Raw genomic sequence first — 19043 nt, forward strand, 5'->3', positions numbered from 1 at the left:
GATCCTTTTATTGTCTATTTAATTAGAATACATGATTGCCAAGGAAAAAAATTAAGAATTTTGCTTAGCACAAAAAAAAATACATAAATTTTAACTGTCAACCAGTATCAAATATACTATTCTATATAGAGCAGATACTTGATATATAACGGTTTGACTAATTTTCTTTGTTGGATACATCTTTATGAATGGAAATGAGTGATTGCTACTAAATTTCTGGATGTATCAAATAACGTAACATTTATAAGCAGCCTGGTACTGTATATCCGTTGCATTTGAGAGTTCTGGTTTTGTCAAAATAGGCTATACTTACCAAGATAAATTTATTTTTGTTAATATACTGAAACATCTAAACTCTGAATAGAGATGAACGTTTAAGCCCTCTAACCTAACCCTATTAAGACAGGAAGACTATGTACCATGTGATCATACTCTAAAAGAACAGTCTACTATTTAGTGGTAGTAGTTCTCTCCTCCAGTCAGTAACAGTCCTAGAGGAGGAAAAGGACAGGCAGGTGGTTCTCCCGGTGTGCCTTTATAAGAACTGAAATCATATTCCGGATATATATTTACACAGAAAGGATGGACAATCATTCCTGTATTAACCTGACCACGTGGCCTGCAAGTCTCTTCCTCCTTCCCTCTCACCTGCCTGCTATTCCCGACTTCTCTTCTCGCTTCTCCTCCCCCCAAGCCCAAAGCCTTGACTTTAATGGACACAAACATGGCGCAACTGTGTTATGTCAGGAATGTTTGATGGACATCGGATCAAGCTACTCAGGAGGGGTACACCTTACAAAGAGCACCTAAAGTGCTAGGTGATGGCTCAATGGATAGAACACAAGGTCTGGAGTTGGAAGGTCCCGAGTTCAAATCTGATCTCAGTATGTGACCCTGGACAAGTCACTTAACCCCAACTGCCTAGCATCCTTACCACCCTTCTGCCTTGGAACTAGGATTGATTATAAGGCAGAAGATAAGGGTTTCGATGGGGGTAAAAGAGCATCTAGTTTAGTCATTTCCTTCCAAACATAAAGAGGATTTAAAGCTCAATTTAAGGAGGCTTCATTTGTCATAAAAATTCTGTTCATATGGTAAAATGAAAAAAATAAGTTTAAATTAACATAAACAAGGCTGGTCGGCAAAATTATGTACATCTCAATAAGTTTCCCTATTTTATTTAAAATCTTATCACATGTAAAAATTTTTATTAGAAGTTGGGTTACAAAGGCACCTATATGATACATTAAAGTAGTATTACAAGTTTCAATAAATCTATTGGAACCTATGGATATAAACATTTATCATTCCCCAAGTTTTCTACCAGAACTTTTTACTTCATTTATTACTTAGCAATGCAAACAACAAACAAGCTAAGAAGAACATCAATAATCTTAAAGTTTCTAACAGAATTCTTCTTTATGGTCATAATTTTTCAGGTCTCTGTGCTTGTAAACACAACTCTTTTTCATGACTGAACTCTCTGAGAGCACATGAATGATAATTCCACATAACTGAGCTGTCTTTTTCAAATCTAAATTTGTTCCTTAATAACTAATATAAAGTCTAATATATGTAAATAGAAAAGAAAAATATTAAATTATTTCACATATTTTCTGCTTTATCCTTACTAAGATTATCACCTTGACATTTCTTAGATCAGAAATTCTTAACATGGGTTATGCAGATGTTCTAAAGGATCCATGGACAGATGTCACAGGATCCATGAGTTTAGATTGGGGGAAAAACCCTATTAATCCTATATTTCCACTTTGGTCTCCTTTGAATTTTATTTCATGTATTCAAAAAACTCACTCTGTGAAAAGGTCCATAGGCTTCATTAGATTGCCAGAGAGATCCAGAGAACTTCTTTTAAAATTAAGAATGGAAAATTAATCATTACTAAAAATTTAGCATTTTTTTCCAGGCCAAAATAAAAAGCACCCTAGTAGTAAGAGTAAAAATGCATGATTGATAGAGCTACATATGCTAAGTAAAGAGTAAATGATTCAGTAAAACAACACTGCTTCATTTAGTATCACTTGAAAATAAAAGAAAAATGGATAAAATCACCAAGAAACTATTAGGGAAAGAACTCAATGTAGTCAACACTCCACTCCCTCCTGAGCCACATGTAATTCTGGAAAAATTCCCTTTTTCTAGAATCAGAGAGGGAAATAAAGCTTTTTTACCTTTAATTATCATCATCTAAGCCTATACTTTGTTTCTACCTTTGAATCCCAAGTCTTATAAGCAGACCACTTCAAGTAGAGGTCATCAGCATTAGGGGGCTAGATGGGGTTAGGGATAAAGGAATAAGTTCATGTGGTTTCACAGACTTCATAAGTAAGGGGATCTGGACTGAATCTGTGATTTCATTGGTACTGGAAACTACCAGGTGAGGAAATTTTCTCTATGAATTAAAGTGGGCATCTTTTATAATTTATATTTTAGTGACTGCCTAGAACACTGAGTGATTAAGTAGTTTGCCCAAGGTCACACGGCTAGTATGTCAAGAGTTCAGACTTAAATCTAGCTCTCTTCTTGGCTCCAAGACCAGCTCTCTTTCCAGTCTACCTTGTTATTACTTCATAAATACACATAAAAAGTTGAACAGTGTTCCTGGAACTCTGAATTCCGAGCACTTCAAGCTTCAAGAGTTTGAGTTGTGAAAAGCAACATCAAGAGGGGCTTTAATAAATCCATTCCTGGGCATATTCAAATCCCCCCCTTGCCTTTCTTCCTTAATAGCCAAAATTAAAAATTGTGCATAAATATAAAGTTGGTATTTATTTTTAACCCCTTTTGTGACTTTATCTGGGGCTATTTCAGTTATACTCCATGAAAGTACGGAACACAATATACGGAGGCATGGAGGATGTGAAGTTGTTTCTAATAAATATTAAATCAGAAACAAGAAAAAAACTAGTTTAAATCCAACATCAATCACTTAAATAGTCAAGCTATAAATCATTGTTAACATTCAAAGTATTTCTGTATGGCTAACTTAAATCTTTCAAGCTTCATTATAAATCCATTCATTTCCCTAATGTAATCTTCAATCCTTTTTATATATTTCAATAAAGCTTGCCTTTTTTATACATATGCCTTACTATATAATCTTTGCAACAAAGAATATATTTTATTTTTAAAAGATATGCCATATATTTAAAACAAATTACTTAGATATTTTCAAATTAGTTTTGCACTTTGAATAAAAAACAAGAATGATTATTTGGCTATTTACTAAAGCAATTTGGGAGGTGAACCATCTTCCAATTCTATTCATTAATTACAGTTAGCCTGGAAATGTATTATACTTGGTATTAGAAGGGAGGGTTGCTAGATGTTTATGGTATGACCAATACTCTTTAAGCAGTTGTTAAGAATTGACTCCATTACTAAATACTGAGAATAGAGGCAAAAAATGAGCTAGAGATAATCATGAACTGTTCTAACCTATATATAGGAGGTTACATGAATACCTTTTCAGAAGGAATATGTAATTAGAAGAGATAATCCCTATACCATGATTCTATATTTGAACTTGAACTTATCATAAGTTGCAACTACTTAAACTATATTGTTAACAAAAAAAGCATGAGCAAATTATTTAAATCAAGTTAAATTAAAAATAGCTTTAAAAAGCAAAACCACTGAATCCCTATACATTCTGCTTTAATCAGTTTAGGTAACCTTGTGCTATCTGTCAATTATGCCTGTCTATATGCACCTAAAAAAAAAAAACCTACCCCACGAGGCTGTTGTAAGGATCAAATGAGTTAACATACGTAAAGCACTCTGCAAACCTTAAAAGATAATTTAAAATTTTAGCTATTAATTATTAGTAAATAAGGGGAATCTCCAAATTGGGGGTGTGGATTTTTGTTTTAAATATCTTTATATTTCATGTGAAAGTACAACTATGGCCTCAGTCCTTGTTTTCCATTTTGTGAACACAAATTCAAATATACATTTTCCATCAATAACCAAAAATGAAAAGGCATTTTTCATTTTCTCAATTTGCATAAACATCCTCTAAAATGAATCATTATAGAGATATATGGTCTGCTAATATTAGACTTAGAATAGTATAATAATGAAAGATTAAACTATTATAATTTGTAGATATAAAAATTGGTAAAATAAAACAGAATGAGAGGTGTCATACTTTCAAAATTTCTTTGTATGGAATTCTTTTGTTTCATAATATTCTCATAAATTAAAACTACCATAAAATTTGAAAATTTCAAAATAGTTCAAATAGACTTTACTCGTAAAGGTATCTCAGCTATTCTAATGTTTTAAGATTCCAACTGAATATACCCTGTATAGATATTTAGGAAAACTGTGAGTAACTTTAATAAGAAAGTGATATTAACAGAAACCTATATAAAATTAAAATACAGACTAAAAATAAGCAAATTTTGAAACCTCTTTTGTACAACAGTAACTGACTATTGTTCTGCTCTTTCATAAACATCACATTCACTTAAAAAATAAAGTTTTAAGTATTAACACATTTTATAAGTTGTGAATATACCCAATGTGCTTATGATATCTCCATGCCATTTGACCAAATACAAAGACTAACTCAGAGATGAGCAGTTTACATAAACTGTGTATGTCAATGCAATGTTATGTCTACTCTTTAAGGAAATTAAATATAAATGAGGCAAAGTGGACATGTTAGAAATGAAACAGAAAGACAAACTCTTTTAAGAGCAATCTTTGTTTTGAGTTCTTCTGTTGTTCACTTGTACTTTATTTCTACACTATTAATTCCACTTTTTAATCTTTCCTTTAGGAATGAGGGGAAGGGAAAAATCATAAATTAGCAAAATATACTTTACATTATCTCCCCCAGCCATCCCAAAAAGCTAGTTTGCAGAATTCTGTGTCTGCAAGTACTTCATTAGATCCTACTCCATCATATGTACTTGATAGTGGTACGTATGGTATCTATTATTATTATTCTTATGGATATCTTCAATTTGTGTTTTGACTTACTCTTCTGATACATAATTTCTTTTATGCCAACTTTAATTTCTTCTTTTCCAGTCCTATTGGCCAATAACAAGTTGAGTGGTTAATATGTCTTTTGGTTTCTCTGACAGTAAGGGAACAACTGGTAAAGTTCACATAATAAAGATTTTTTTTTCATTTTTCACCAGAATTTAGGCCTTTAAAATGAAGTTGCAATAAATGCTACAGTCTGGGTAATTCAACCACTACCCCAAATAGGATATTTTAATTTTTTAGAAATTCATTCCATTTTCTGTCTATGGTTGAAGCTACAAGACACATTTGGTCCACTATTGCGCAGCAACTAAAATTTAATGTGTTTTTTCATGCTGAATTGGTTTTATGGGGCAAACTGGCTTTGAAAGTGAGGAATAAACCTTTAATATGGAAAGGAGGAAAGGATGAGGGTATATTTTCCTTTATTGCTTTGCAAAAACACATGACGACATTACTATCTTCCAAAGATTCACAACAAACCTCCCCCTAAATAATCTTACTTTTTATCGCCTTTTAATATTTTACACATCAGACTAATGAACTTAATTTTAGGTGAACATTTACATGGAAAAAAGTCCCCAAAAATAGTCTTTTTCAAGGAAAGAAAAGAAATTCAACAAACTAAAAATCTCTCAAATATCTAGGACGTCATTTATAATACATTTGACTAATGTTTGAAATAATGGTCTTCTGTTAAAAATTAATTCAAGAAATCACAGGCATGTGGGTGACATTTTGTTTCTAAGTATTGGTAAACTACTAGATTTTTTAATGTACAAGTTCAATTCTACCAAATTAAATTTCTATAGCTCTGAAAATTTTGTTATCCATTAATTCACTAGTTATGTTTCTGAAGTAATCCAGTCTAGACTTACCATAAACATATAAAAATATTTTCTTTTGAGGAAAATAAAAGATTTCCTGGGTAATTTAACATAGATCCAAAACATTTTATTTAGTTGGTTTTTTTTTTTGCTATACGATTTAAATGAAAACCAACACTATAATACTACAAAGTTGACTGCCTACTGATGGTTAGAAACTCAATGGATATAACAAGCTACAGTATTGTCTTGAAATGAAGAAACAATTAAACACTGAAATATGGTCTTGGATTCTTCAATTTAAAAAGCCACAACTTAAAAACAAAAATTTACTTAAAACTGTCCTCTCAGAACTCTCAAGTGAAATGTATTTTTAAATTCATTTGTATTTAATGTATTTGTGTATTTGTAATGTATGTATGTGTATGTACACATATATATGTAATATAAAATATATGATGTATTTAAATGTATTATCATTCCAGATCTGAGAAAACTACTCTAAAAGATTCTCTATTTCTCTTTGTTGTCTCTAATTCATTTATCTATGCTTTTATACTTTCAAATTAAAGTCACATGAAAGGATTTTTTAAAATATAAGTAAACATTTCTACTCTCTATTTGAAATTTGCTATGTAGTCTTAGGCTCCAGGATGAATTAATACAAACAAGATAAAATCCCTAATAATGTTACCATGTTCTTTCCTAAATATTGTTTAAATTTTTATTGAAGGTTAAGATTAAAAAGGACATTATCACATTTCTTACTAACAGACTCCTATAACAAACTAGTGAAACATTTTAAAAAAGTAGAGATGCCTCATCATTAGGTTTCCATCTTTCCCAAAAAACATTGCAATTTCCTAAGAGTTACTCTGTAAACCAACCCACCCTCCAACTTTCTCATCACAACTCACAAGAACAGGCTGGCATCAGTGTAACCATTAGGATCATAAGCCTTAAGAGATACAAGAGATTTTAGAGGCCATCTAGTCCAACTGGATCATCTCACAGATGAGGAAAACTGAGGCCTGGAGAGGTTAAGTGGTTTACCTAAACCAGTTTCTGTGACTCCAGATCTGGGAAGGGGCTAGGAGTTGTGTGACTTTATCAGATGTTAGGAGTTCCTGAATACTTATGGTTACAGTTACATCAGATTACTACTTTATAAGACGGGAATTGAGAAGGCCTAGACTCAAGTCTCATCTCTGATATATAAAGCTGAGTGACCTTGTGCAAGTCACTGAATCTCTATGAATGAGGTAACTTAATTCTAAAGACTCTAAATTACAAAGAAGCTAATGATCTTTATTAGTAAAGAAAGCTCCTGAATAGGAACTCCCTACACAGTTCAAATCACAAGTCCAATTAAAAAACAAACAACAAAAAAAGACAAGTAAAAGTCGGAGTATAAGGAATCTCAATCTCTAAAGCAATATACTACAAAGAACCAAACTTCTAACACATTGAATATCTGTTTTTGTGGTCACTGGGAAAAAAACAATCTCCACACTCACAGAAGTCCTCTGATATTCTCCTCAATAATTCCTAATGCAGAATCAAGATTATGGTATGAATATTCTTTCTTTTTTCCTCTGAGAATTTCCAACCACATAAGCATAATTGGGACTAATTCAAACCTCTTAGTAAATTCAATCTATTGTATTACAAAACATACATTAATTAAATTTTACTCTTTACTATGTTTAGAAGAGTGGTTACAGCTTCATATTTAAACTATATAAACCTATAAACTGTGGGTTAAAAAGCTCTGACCCTAAATCCTATAAATATATTTTAAGTACTGAACTTCAAAATAGGGACTTCCTAATGGAAAAGAAAACATTATGCAAAAGCATTTATCAGTTATCCACTATCAGTATGAATGCCAAAAACTCCTGTTAGAAAATATGCTTCTCATCACATAATAAAGCATTTCTTTTACCTCATTTTCATGTTTGGAAGAACTCTTTTTCAGAAATTTTCTGTTTATACTGTGTATGAAATACCTAAATCTAGGATCAATAATGGAACACATTGCCTCTATTGAAATAAGATTTTTTTTTCTTTGCTAAAGTACCCTTTACAGAATCTGGTAACATCTCTACTCTCTAACCGAAGTTCAAATTTTCAACCTAAGAAAGTTGTTATATTTGGTAAACTGATATTGTAAAAAAGGAGGAAAAAATCCAAACAAAACAATCACAAATTGCAGAATGGGAAAATTGACTGTTTAGGTTTAATCAATTGATTTTTAAATTCCACTAAGAGAAAGCCAGGTATATGCTCTAAAACAGAAACTACCAAAGTAATCTATTTTTCCTTAGTTTCAAACAATGTTCATCTAAAAATTAATGAATAAAAATTAACATTCTGCAATAGTCACTGCCAATAGTTTCGAAGTAACCCACCCACCTGAATTTAGTACAGAAAGCAAATTCCTTCATGAGGGCCAGAATTCCTGATGCCAATTGTAATGAATGGGAGAGGGAATCTATTTAAATCAAACAGCACCATCTAGCAGGCCCCCCATAACTTTACTTACAAGGGTAGTTATTACTTAGGACTACAGAACCAAGCTGATTCCAACAGCAAAACTAATTAGAATTAATGTTTGTTTTCATATTTTAAAAGTTTGCTAAATGCACTGGTACCAGGAGAAAACTTGAAAGCAAATGAAAAATTTAAAGGAAAGAATGAAAACTTTAGGAAAGAAATTTTTCACAAATACTTTAAAGTATAGATTAGATTCATCTAAAATTCATTCCCTTCCAAGAGCCCAACTAAAAACTCAATATAATTCAAGTTGTTTCCTACTTCATATATTCCACAAGACAAATGAAATACCAAAAAATTGATCAAGTGCTTCACCCCAAAAATAAGTAAAAAATAAAGATGCTGTATAATCATTAAAGAGGCAAATTTGCAAAATGGAACTTCCAAACAAGTATTTTTCTATCATGTATTGAAAGCCACTGATCAACTCATCATGTGGGTTGTTTCAAACTCCAGTCATAGGAACTGCTATTGGTTAATTATGCCCCTGGCACCTTTGGGGGTTTACTCCTTCAAGAGAGTCTACATACAGCTACTTAAAATGTATCTCCATCAAACACTGTAGCATCTCTTTAAGCATGTATTCTCTGAATGTTTTTGTAACATGAAGGCCTTCCCTCCCATAAGAAATTGTGTTTGGTGCTGGCAGCAGGAGGATTAGGTTCTTCCCTCCTCGTGTGGCGAAGGAAACTTTCAGGAGAAGGCTGTGAAAGAGGGAGGTTCAATCCCATCCGAGCTTCCAGTTTTATTTGTACAGCTACGACTATTAGGCACTAACTTCGGCTCAACAGCCAAAGTACATTTCCTCGGCTGTTCCCAAATGACTTCTCCTCCGACCCGAGTCCCCTTCAAGGGTGGCATTCGCTAGACTTGCCTGGCCAACAGGGCTGTGGAGCGATTGCTGAGCATCTCTCCCTTTGCCTCGCTGCACCACTCAAGTCGGAGAAAAGGAGGGTCTGTTCCTTTTTACCAACAGCCACTGATTCTTGTATGCATTTTTAGTAACGTTCGCATCCTCCTTACAAGTACAAATGAATAGCGGCCAGCAACCCTGCACCGCAGTTTAAACAGCCTGACGTCCACGAGTCATGGGGCCCTCTTTTCATACACGACTTCACTCGAGTCACCACTGGAGCGAACACCTGTATCTCCCCCTCAACCCTGACCAAACAGCTCTTCCCCACGGCGAGTGCTTTTACCCTCAAAAACAAAACAAAACAAAAACAACTCGACAAACCCTTGGGCGAGCTCCCACCATTCCACTCCCATACCCTCTGCTTTCAGCATCATTCTACACTACAACAACCTGCCTTTCACGCTCCCGGGGTGCCTGCACCCCCCTGCACCCCACTGCTGCAGGAAACAGCTCCCTTTACACAGTATCAAGCACAGTCACCACCACTACAATCCCGCTTGGCCAACCTCTCCAAATCCACCCACCTTCCTCAACACCGCTCCACATCAACAGCTTCTCCCAGCCTGCAAACCTCTCCGCCAACAACCACCCCCTGCTGCTGCTGCCGCCGCCTCCCCCCACCCCCACCACCCGGGGCTGTCGCGGCTCCCTTGACATTTGGGAGACATAAAGTCTCCATAAAAAAGTTCTCGGCTACCGACAGCAGAATTGGGTTTGCTACGTGAGGGCAAATACACTCACATCCTCCACAAGAGGTTCCTCCTCCCCCGAGGCACGCTTCCACCCCCCCCATCCCCGACCCCTCCCCAAGTTAACTCATTCTTTAAAAAAAGAAAAAGAAAAAGAAAAAAAACCCTACCAAACTTATAATCCACCTTCTCTCCTTATATCCCACCCCACCTCATAGTGTTTTGTTGTTTTGTTTTGTTTTGAAAGCACAGAACATCCCCAGGACGTCGGCAGAGAAAGAGCATGATCCTCCCCCTCTCCCCCCGCCAATATCCTGCCCAAACATCTTCATCTTCTGCCCAGTCCTCCACACAACGTGACCCTACCAGCAGGCTCTACCTGCCCCTTAGCCCTGCTTCTAAAGCAAGCCTTCCCTTCCAGTTTTCCCGGCCCCAGAGGATCAGCGCCAGCCCTTTTGCCTTCCTCCCCCCAGCCCTGCTTCCCTAGGACCCTCAGCCCAAACACGCGCCCCCCCCCCCGCCATTCCCAGCCTCCTGAGCCCCGTCATCCAGAACTATTGCAACCCCCTTCCCGTACCTTTCCACTCCCCACCCAAGCTTCCTGGCCCCCACCCCAGTCCTCACCTCTATACTCCACCTCTCTCACGCACACCCGCACCCTCACCCCGATCTGAGGTACAGAGCCCTCTACCCCCTACTCCCCCCACACCAGGGCTGCTCTTTTAGTCTCTGCAGCCCTGAAGCCCTGCTGCAAAGTTACTTTGTGAGCAGATAAACCAACGGATGATTTCCCTCAATCATCCAAACAAGTTTCCATCCCCACCACCACCCCCTGACATACAGTCGCTTCCTTCGACAGCCCCCCACTGCCGCCCTACTCGCCCGAGTGCCTCCCAAGCAGCCACTACCCCCATCCCCCCCACCTCGTACCCTTCCCCCTCCCATCCCACCCCCGGCTTGCTCCAGGCGGTGCGTGAGGGTGTGCAGGCTAGAGGGTGTGGGGAGTGGTGGTAAAGAGGAGAGACGACACTTACTTCTCCCGGGCCTGGCTGTCGGACGGGACGGCGCTGCTGTTACTCTTGCCTTTGCCGTACATGCTTGTGCCGAGAGCAGCTCCCACTGTCACGCACCTGTCAACCCATCACAGCCTCCCCGGGAACAGCCCCGTCCCCATGGCGACCCACGCAGCCACCCCCACCATTGGACGCCCCGGGTCTGGACCCCGCCCCCTTCGCCTAGGCAACGGGCGAGACTGACAGCTCCCACCCCCCCACCTCTCCCGGCGTTCTGTAGCGCGCGGTGGCGGCAACAGCCAAAGCCGCCGTCTCCTCCCTCCTTCCCTCCCTCCTTCTCTTTCTCCTCCTTCCCTCCTCCCTCTCTCCTTCCCCCTCCCCCTCCGAACCCCGGCGCAAGGGGGGAATTAGAAACTGCTCTAGAAGGATTTTAAACAACTGGCTGTTCCCTCCACCGCCGCCCCTCCCCCCGCGCCGCCCGCGCGAGGCTCCTCACTGGAGAGAAGGCGCCGGGAGGAGGGGAAAGTGCGGCCTGGAGTCTCACAGGCAGGAGCCGGCGGAGCCGGAGCGGACGCGGCCCCCAGACTCTGGGGCGCCCGACAGACGCGCGGCCCCAGCCCACCCCCGGGGCTCCCCGCTGCGGCCTAGGAACAGAGGCGGGGGTGGGGGTCAAGGAAATGGGGGGGGGGGAAATGAACGCCTCCCCACACACACCCCACGAGCCTGCCCATTCTGGGGAGCCTACTCCCCACACCCAGGAGTCCCCCCCAGCCTAGCTCTCTGTAGCCTCGATTGCCCAGACGTGTGATTCCCAAACACACACCCGCCGCGCCCTTCCCCAGCCTGGGCGCTGACCCCGGGCCCACCCTGGCTCAGCGCATCGTCCCAGGCCTGAGGAGGCCTTCCCTAAGGCCCAACCCGGCGTCTCCATATACTGGAGGGGGCCAAACGAGGGGAACGGTGATCCCTCACTTGCACCCAACACATGTATTTGCCCTCCAAGCGTGGGTGAGGCCACGGGAGATCCAGAGATGACCTCTAGGACTAGGCCTCACAGATATGTGGAAAACTGGGTTCCAAAAGAGCTTCCCTCCCCCCAAAAAAGGGGAGAAGCAACCTTTCTGGAGTCACCCGCCTTATCCTATTTCTGTAGATGTAGAAAAAGTTTAACACACACACACACACACACACACACACACACACACACACACCCCAAGCCAATTCCCAATGGAGCTTTCTTTTCCCCAGCTGAAATCCCTGGCCGGGAAATAAGGCTGGGTGCAAACGTGCAAAAGGAACAGGAGAAAAGAGGTTGTTGTTCCTTGGATGGGGGGGGGGGGGGGGAGGGGCGTCGTTGAAAAGGTTGTGCTTGAGTTGGGGCAAGGGATGCAAAACAGCAAATGGGATGGGGGGTGAATTTCTGGCTATTCACGATATCTAGCTTTCAGCACTTAACATGGCCATAAACATGCATAGGGAGATAGATGGAACTAAAAGAAATGAGATTGTAGGAAGGATTGGCAGGAAGGGACAGGAATAAAACAGCAATAAAAGGGTAAGGAAGGGCAAGTGGGAAAAAGAGAAGGAGGGAGGGAGAGAGAGAGAGTGTGTGTATGTGTTCGGGAGAGCCTTCCACCAAGCATAAATCAACCAGACTTTGGAAAAAGGAAATAACAAAGACCAAGTACATAGTGTAGGGAAAAGGAGGGGAACTGGGGGCAGGGGGATAAGAAATGGAGGAAAATGCAAGGAATAGAAATGAATCAAGAAACAAGGATAATACGGTAATAAAGGAGAAAAGAGAGCATCTTTCATTTCATTGATATGGAGAGCCCATAGGTGAGGAAACCCCCTCTCTGTAATTTAAGAGTTTTACAGAGTTTGCTATGACCAGGGTCATAGGGCCAGTAAGTTTGAGGGGTCCTAAACTCAAATGGTCTTGGTTGGAAAGCTAACTCTATCATAGCAGGATTCCCTCTAAATAAGTCTGGAGCTTTCCTCCTTATAGAATAAAAACTAAATATAAGAGAGCAATGTGGGAAATTGTCACACAAAAAAAAGGAAAGGAAAAATAGTGAGAAAGGGGAAAATATGCAAATTAAAAACAAAAGAAGCAAAAAGCTATGATGAAAAATCACATTGACTTGAGAATATAAGAATTCAAGAAAAAAATGTTTGCCATTTATACAAATAATGAACATCATGTCTCTGATGACCTATTTGATTTCTGTGTAATATAATTTGAAGTTAATAAATATGGATGCTGAAGAAATTTAATGAGGTAGATCAAACCAATAGCTCTCTCCTCTTCATTTTTTGGTTAAAATTTCCAAATTCTTAAGGCTGCCACTGCTTCCTCAAAGCCTATCATCAGAATAATATTATTTAACCAGTATTCAAATATTCAATTTCCATTGGCTCCAATCCAGAAAATTATAAGTTTAACCCACAAGTCCATCAGCCATGGAACCCTATAGGCTGTTGCTCTTGGATTTCAGGAAAAAGAGTTCTGGCTGCCATCCCATCCTCATGCCTTCATTTCTTCTTCAGAAGAAATTATTTCCCCTGAAAATCAAAAAGCCCACTGGATTTTCAGTGATTCAAAAACCATATTAGGTATTATCTTTGTCCTCAAGTGAGAGAGAGAGGGAGAGAAAGAGAGAGAGAGAGAAAGGAGAAAGAGGGAGGAGGAGGAGGAAGAGAAGGAGGAAGAGGAGAAGGAAAAAGGAAGAAGAAGAGAAGAAGAAGAAGAAGAAGAAGAAGAAGAAGAAGAAGAAGAAGAAGAAGAAGAAGAAGAAGAAGAAGAAGAAGAAGAAGAAGAAGAAGAAGAAGAAGGAGGAGGAGGAGGAGGAGGAGGAGGAGGAGGAGGAGGAGGAGGAGGAGGAGGAGGAGGAGGAGGAGGAGGAGGAGGAGGAGGAGGAGGAGGAGGAGGAGGAGGAGGAGGAGGAGGAGGAGGAGGAGGAGGAGGAAGAAGAAGAAATTTAAATTATGTTTATGGAAGACTGATATTTTGGATATCTTCGTGGCAGACAGTGAGCATTACAGTTGAACCAATCTGTGGTAAATGGCACCTTTTGCTAACAGGAGGCATGCTACATAAAATCATTAATTGGTTCTAAATAATGATTAATCATTAATAGGTAAAATAATATTTTGAGGGGTCATTAGTTCCATGGAAACAATATTATAAATGGAAGCTACATTCCAGGTCAGATAACCAAAGAGCAGGCAATAAGAGCAGAGACATGAAATTATAATAAGGTTGGATTGAGCTGGGCTAGGCAGCCTGAGCTGGGCTGGGCAGAATACTAACTGACACAAGTTGTAGGACTACACCAGTTTATCTAAGGGGCTGCTGTTGTTTGTAGCTGAAAGCCAACAGAATTAAGGGGGTAGGAAAGGGAGCGGCTGCCTCAAGGGCAAAAAAGCAATCCTGGAATAGCCTGGAAAGAGGAATGGAAGAGCTAACTCTTTCTCCATGATTTCCTAACTTCTAATTTAAGATCTATCTTAAAAAAATAATAAATCATGTGAGTGTGGACATTATTTCTTTAAAAAACAAAAACAAACATCTATTATCTACAGTTGGGGAAGGTATAATCCTTCATGGGACGCCAGTGGTGGAAAAGTACTGAAATCTATTGCAAAATGTGGGAAAAATTGATTAGAGCTGAAACTTTTGGGTTCAGAAGTAAACCTAACTTCTTTTCTTTAAGCATAAGAAGGAAGGCAATAAAGTTTTTAAATTACAGGGTTTTTAAAATTCTATTTTCCTTTGTGTTCCAGAAGGAAGAGATTACTTTCTTCTCCTTTGCATTCTCTTCCTTCTATTTCTTTTCCTCCTCCTCTTTTTCCTTCTCAGACTTCTCATCATCAAATTCTGGCTCTTTCTTCCCCTTTTTCTTCTCTCTCTTCATGACATCCATCTATTCAACAACTCAGAAAGAAAACCCAAGGTCTAAAGTATGCATCAGGACTGAGCAAGCCTGGTTTCTAAGCATTATTATATTTTTGATCCCCAATAAGGAGAGTAGGGATAGATTATATTGTATGAATTCATTGAGGATGCCTATATGGCCAAAACTTATAGTTAAGATAAGCACAAAATTCTACCATATGTAGCAACATGTAGCCACAATGTCAGATTTGTTTTTTCTCAAATACTTGGATCACTTTTGCTTATCTTTTGAGCCTTTAGGTAAAGAGAAAGAAAGAGAATAATGGAGAGGATGTTTACTGATCATTATTTAATTTATTCATTTTATTGGTTTTGACCCAAATTTGGTACATGGAAAGAGGTCTTTGGGGAGTGACACATTTTTTTGTATTCCCAAATAAATAAATTATTGACCTGTACAGTGGGATATAGAATTCAGAACAATTTGGTCGTAGTATCTGGAAAAAACAAAATGGTTAAAGGTCTTAGTTCAGAACTTGCCAAATTAATGTCACAGTTACCTTTGCAAGAATATTATCATGTAATATATACACAAAATGAAAATATAACTACACAGTGCATGGTAATCTTAAAGCTTAAGTAATCAAATCAATTATCATTAAAACATCTCTGTAGTTTCATAAAGTTGAATGTGTCTGTTTTGTTTTCCTTTAAGTGTTTACACATGTAAATAAAATGCTTCTTTGCCCTTGCTCAAATCATTTTGAGTACAAAGAGTGTTCTTTGCAACAGCAACTGCATCTCATGGGGCCAATATTGTAATTAATGAGATTTGAAACACATATACTGAGCCAAATCTGAGATCCCAGAACCAGGATTGAAGATCCTTTGCTTTGTTTTTCTTTCTTTCCTTCTTTCTTTTTTTTAAATGGGGAGTAGGGTCGGGGAATGAGATATTTTAGAGTTTAGTAATCTAATTTAGAGTTTGGGTTTTTTTAATGGCTTACAAAATATTCCTTATTTCTTTGGACCTGCCAGAACACTAGGATTTGTACATGGGAATAATGACCAACAAGCCACAAGAATGGGCCATTTAGGACTGATATTTTTTTCACTTTTTCATTCCAGACACAGAGCATTGCATTTACTCAATAATTAGTGCTTGGGATTATTTTATTCCTTTTGTTAGAACATGTATGAACAAGTTCTTCCTTCTGGAACTTGCCTCTTATTCTTGGAAATCTTTATCATTTCAAAACAGGCATTGCCTTATGCCACACCATTTTAACTCTAAATTTTATCTCTATCTATCTACCTATCTATCTAAACATACATACATATATGTACACACATGTGCATATATGTATGTATGTGCATACATATACACAGACATTTTTAGTATAATTTAGCAAATATTTGGTATATATGAGTTTTTCTTTTTTATAGCTTAAAATATATTAAGTAATGTCTGCCTTCACACAAAGCATGATGAACATGGAACTTTTTCTAAATAGATAGATCTAGATAAGCATACCATTTTGTTAAATATTGGTGAAATTTAAAAATTTTTTGATTTGTTGACTTAATATGTTTTTCAGTTATCAAATATAAATTTCTTAAATATAGTTCAAGCATATAAATTATATCCCTGTTTTTAGGCAAGTCTTCTAAAGAACAAAAACATTGTTAATTCGTTTGTTTCATAAAAACTAATTAGTTTATAAATAATAACAGACTCCATTATACTCATAGCACTGAACATTTTGCATAGTACCTCAGTTAACTAGATTTTCCCAGAAAGGTAAACTAAGACCGAGAAAAATCAATTAGTATCTTAGAACACATAGAAAATTAGAAGTAAAAGCAGTTGAATTTACTGTTTCTAACTGCATGTTCCATTCCTATACCACAAAAACCACACCTCTTTCTTTGAAAAAGTAACTATTCAATAGAAAAACGCGAGCATGCTATGAGATGGTGTCATTCAAAATAGCTTATGGAACCTTATTCTTAGAGAGAGCAAACTAATGTGGTCAGATTCACCAACTGCCATGCCACCAACATGTCAAAATAGTGATCCTAGGTGTCATTACACACCATAATGCATGCAGATCATCACAACATGGAGTCATGGAAAAACAAAGAAAACAGGAGCTATTTTCAGTCTTGGTTTGATAGAGGCTGAAAAGTGATGATTTAAAACAAAATCATTGGTTCACTTAGCTAGTTATCTATTGCACTCAAATTGTAAAACTTCATTTTCATAAGGACCCAATGATGAGGTTAAGTAAAATAGTCTCTAAGCAGTTAAATAGAATTCAGAGGGCATTCAATGCATTCTTTTTTTTTTTAATGTTATGGAATTTCATGTGCCTTATACATCCTTATACATTTGGGTTCACCCAAAATGTTTGTTGAATGAATGATTCATTTTCTTTCATAAAATAATACTGATAAAAATATGCCAGAGAGAAAGTATCATCAAAGAATGTTAGATTTAGAGTTAGAATCTGGGGTCTGACACTTAATACCTTTGTCACCTTAAACAAGTCCCTTGATTTCTCTGGGCTTTAGTATCCTCCTTTGTGAAATGAATGGGGCTGACTAGACTTCTAAGGTTCCCATGAGCACTACACCTAGCATAGCATGAATGGCTTCTGGAGCTACTTTAGTAAACTCCAATTCCTACTCGCCCCTGTGGGAACAGCATAAGAAGGTTAGGGGGCTTCCAATCCAGCAAGGCCATGGAATGTCCAGTGCACCCCAATTTGCTGAAATATACCTTGCTTTCTCTCAGAAGCTGGACTAGCCACCTCCTTTTAATATTGGCCTAGAGGCTGTGACCACCTTTTCTTAACCAATCAATTCCAACTTCCTAGGAACTTTCCTGCAGTTTATCCAATGATGTTCAAAACTGTATTAAGGTGATCAAAGACTTTTCACACTTAAAAGTCTTTAATTGATGTTTGAGAAGGCTCTTCACCTTATTAAGGGCTTAGCATCTTGTTCACTTACTTTAAGTGGGGTGTGGTAATCAAGTGACTAAATGACCCCCACCCATACACTAGAATAAGCTGTTCATTATGTTTAAGAATTTCTAGTGATAGTTCTAGTCAGTGAATTTTCCTTTCTGATTGGAGAAGATCAGCCTTGAATTCTGTAAGATCTAGATTCAATACCTCAGACACACACCACTGCTAATGCTGTAGAAATTTAGATATTATTTTCAAACCACTACTTTCTGTTACTGATATAACGATTGGCTTCATGAAGAATCGTGTGACTATTAAAGCCGCCAAATCTCTCTAGAGTGCCCCCGGCAACTTTTTAAGACTATGAATTGCAGAGTTACAGATCTGCATTAGTGAAATGAGTTTTTATATTGGGAGTTCCCTACATTGAGGAAGTCACAGTCCAAGGGGAAAAAATCCAAATATCTTTAGCCACTTAGATGAATATTTACCAGTTAGATGGATATTTACTTCTTCCAGAATAAGAAATATTTCAGTAATTTATCGTTAACTTATTGACATGTCTATAAAGTCAATTATTTTATGTCAATAGTAGACAGCACATATCAAAAATAATATATGGTGTTTCAAGTGTCTACTTCATTAGAAAATACCTTCAAATTACGCAAATTCACAGCCAGAATCTTTACTGGATAAATGTTATTTCAGCCATTGCAACAGCAAGCTAGAATGTTCTGACTACTTTTCCTTCAAGTTGATTAGGGGGCAGAAGGTAGGAAGACCCCATTCATATGTAACATAAGAGCACACTAAACATGATTATTACCTGAATTTCCCAGGGCTCCAGGGCCATATTCCTAAAGGAGTGAATAGTATGTTTAGGAAGGATTTGGAAAGTATTAATAAATTTTAAATTCCTTGAATATATTTGGGAAAACTAGACATGTCAGTCAGCTCCTAGAGTCCTTTGCTAGATGTCAAGAATAGGAACAGAGGTTTGTAAGAGGAAAGCTTTGTACCATGAAATACTGTTGTTACTTACGCTGTTCTACATTCTCTCCTCTTTCTGAGCCTTCCTTTCTCTTCCCCTTTCACTGAATCCTCTCTGCCCTTGGTATCCATTTATAAACTCAATAATGTTATTCAAGGCTAA

The 19043-nt window shown here is 37.9% G+C and overlaps 1 protein-coding gene across 6 annotated transcripts in view; it reads right to left on the minus strand.

Annotated features, from left to right (window-relative positions):
- SSBP2 (single stranded DNA binding protein 2) overlaps positions 1-11358 on the minus strand; it is a 386496-nt gene extending 375138 nt beyond the window's left edge. For 3 of the 6 annotated variants that reach the window (XM_007487371.3, XM_001369660.5, XM_007487368.3), the window contains exon 1: positions 11042-11358. In XM_007487371.3, coding sequence (XP_007487433.1) covers positions 11042-11103 — 62 coding nt within the window. In that variant the 5' untranslated portion in view covers positions 11104-11358. The remainder of the gene's footprint in view (positions 1-11041) is intronic. The other 3 variants (XM_007487372.3, XM_007487369.3, XM_007487370.3) reach the window with 3 other exon arrangements.
- Positions 11359-19043: the final 7685 nt, after the last annotated feature.

This window comes from Monodelphis domestica, chromosome 3 (assembly GCF_027887165.1).
Source record: "Monodelphis domestica isolate mMonDom1 chromosome 3, mMonDom1.pri, whole genome shotgun sequence".
NCBI classification, from domain to species: Eukaryota; Metazoa; Chordata; class Mammalia; order Didelphimorphia; family Didelphidae; genus Monodelphis; species Monodelphis domestica.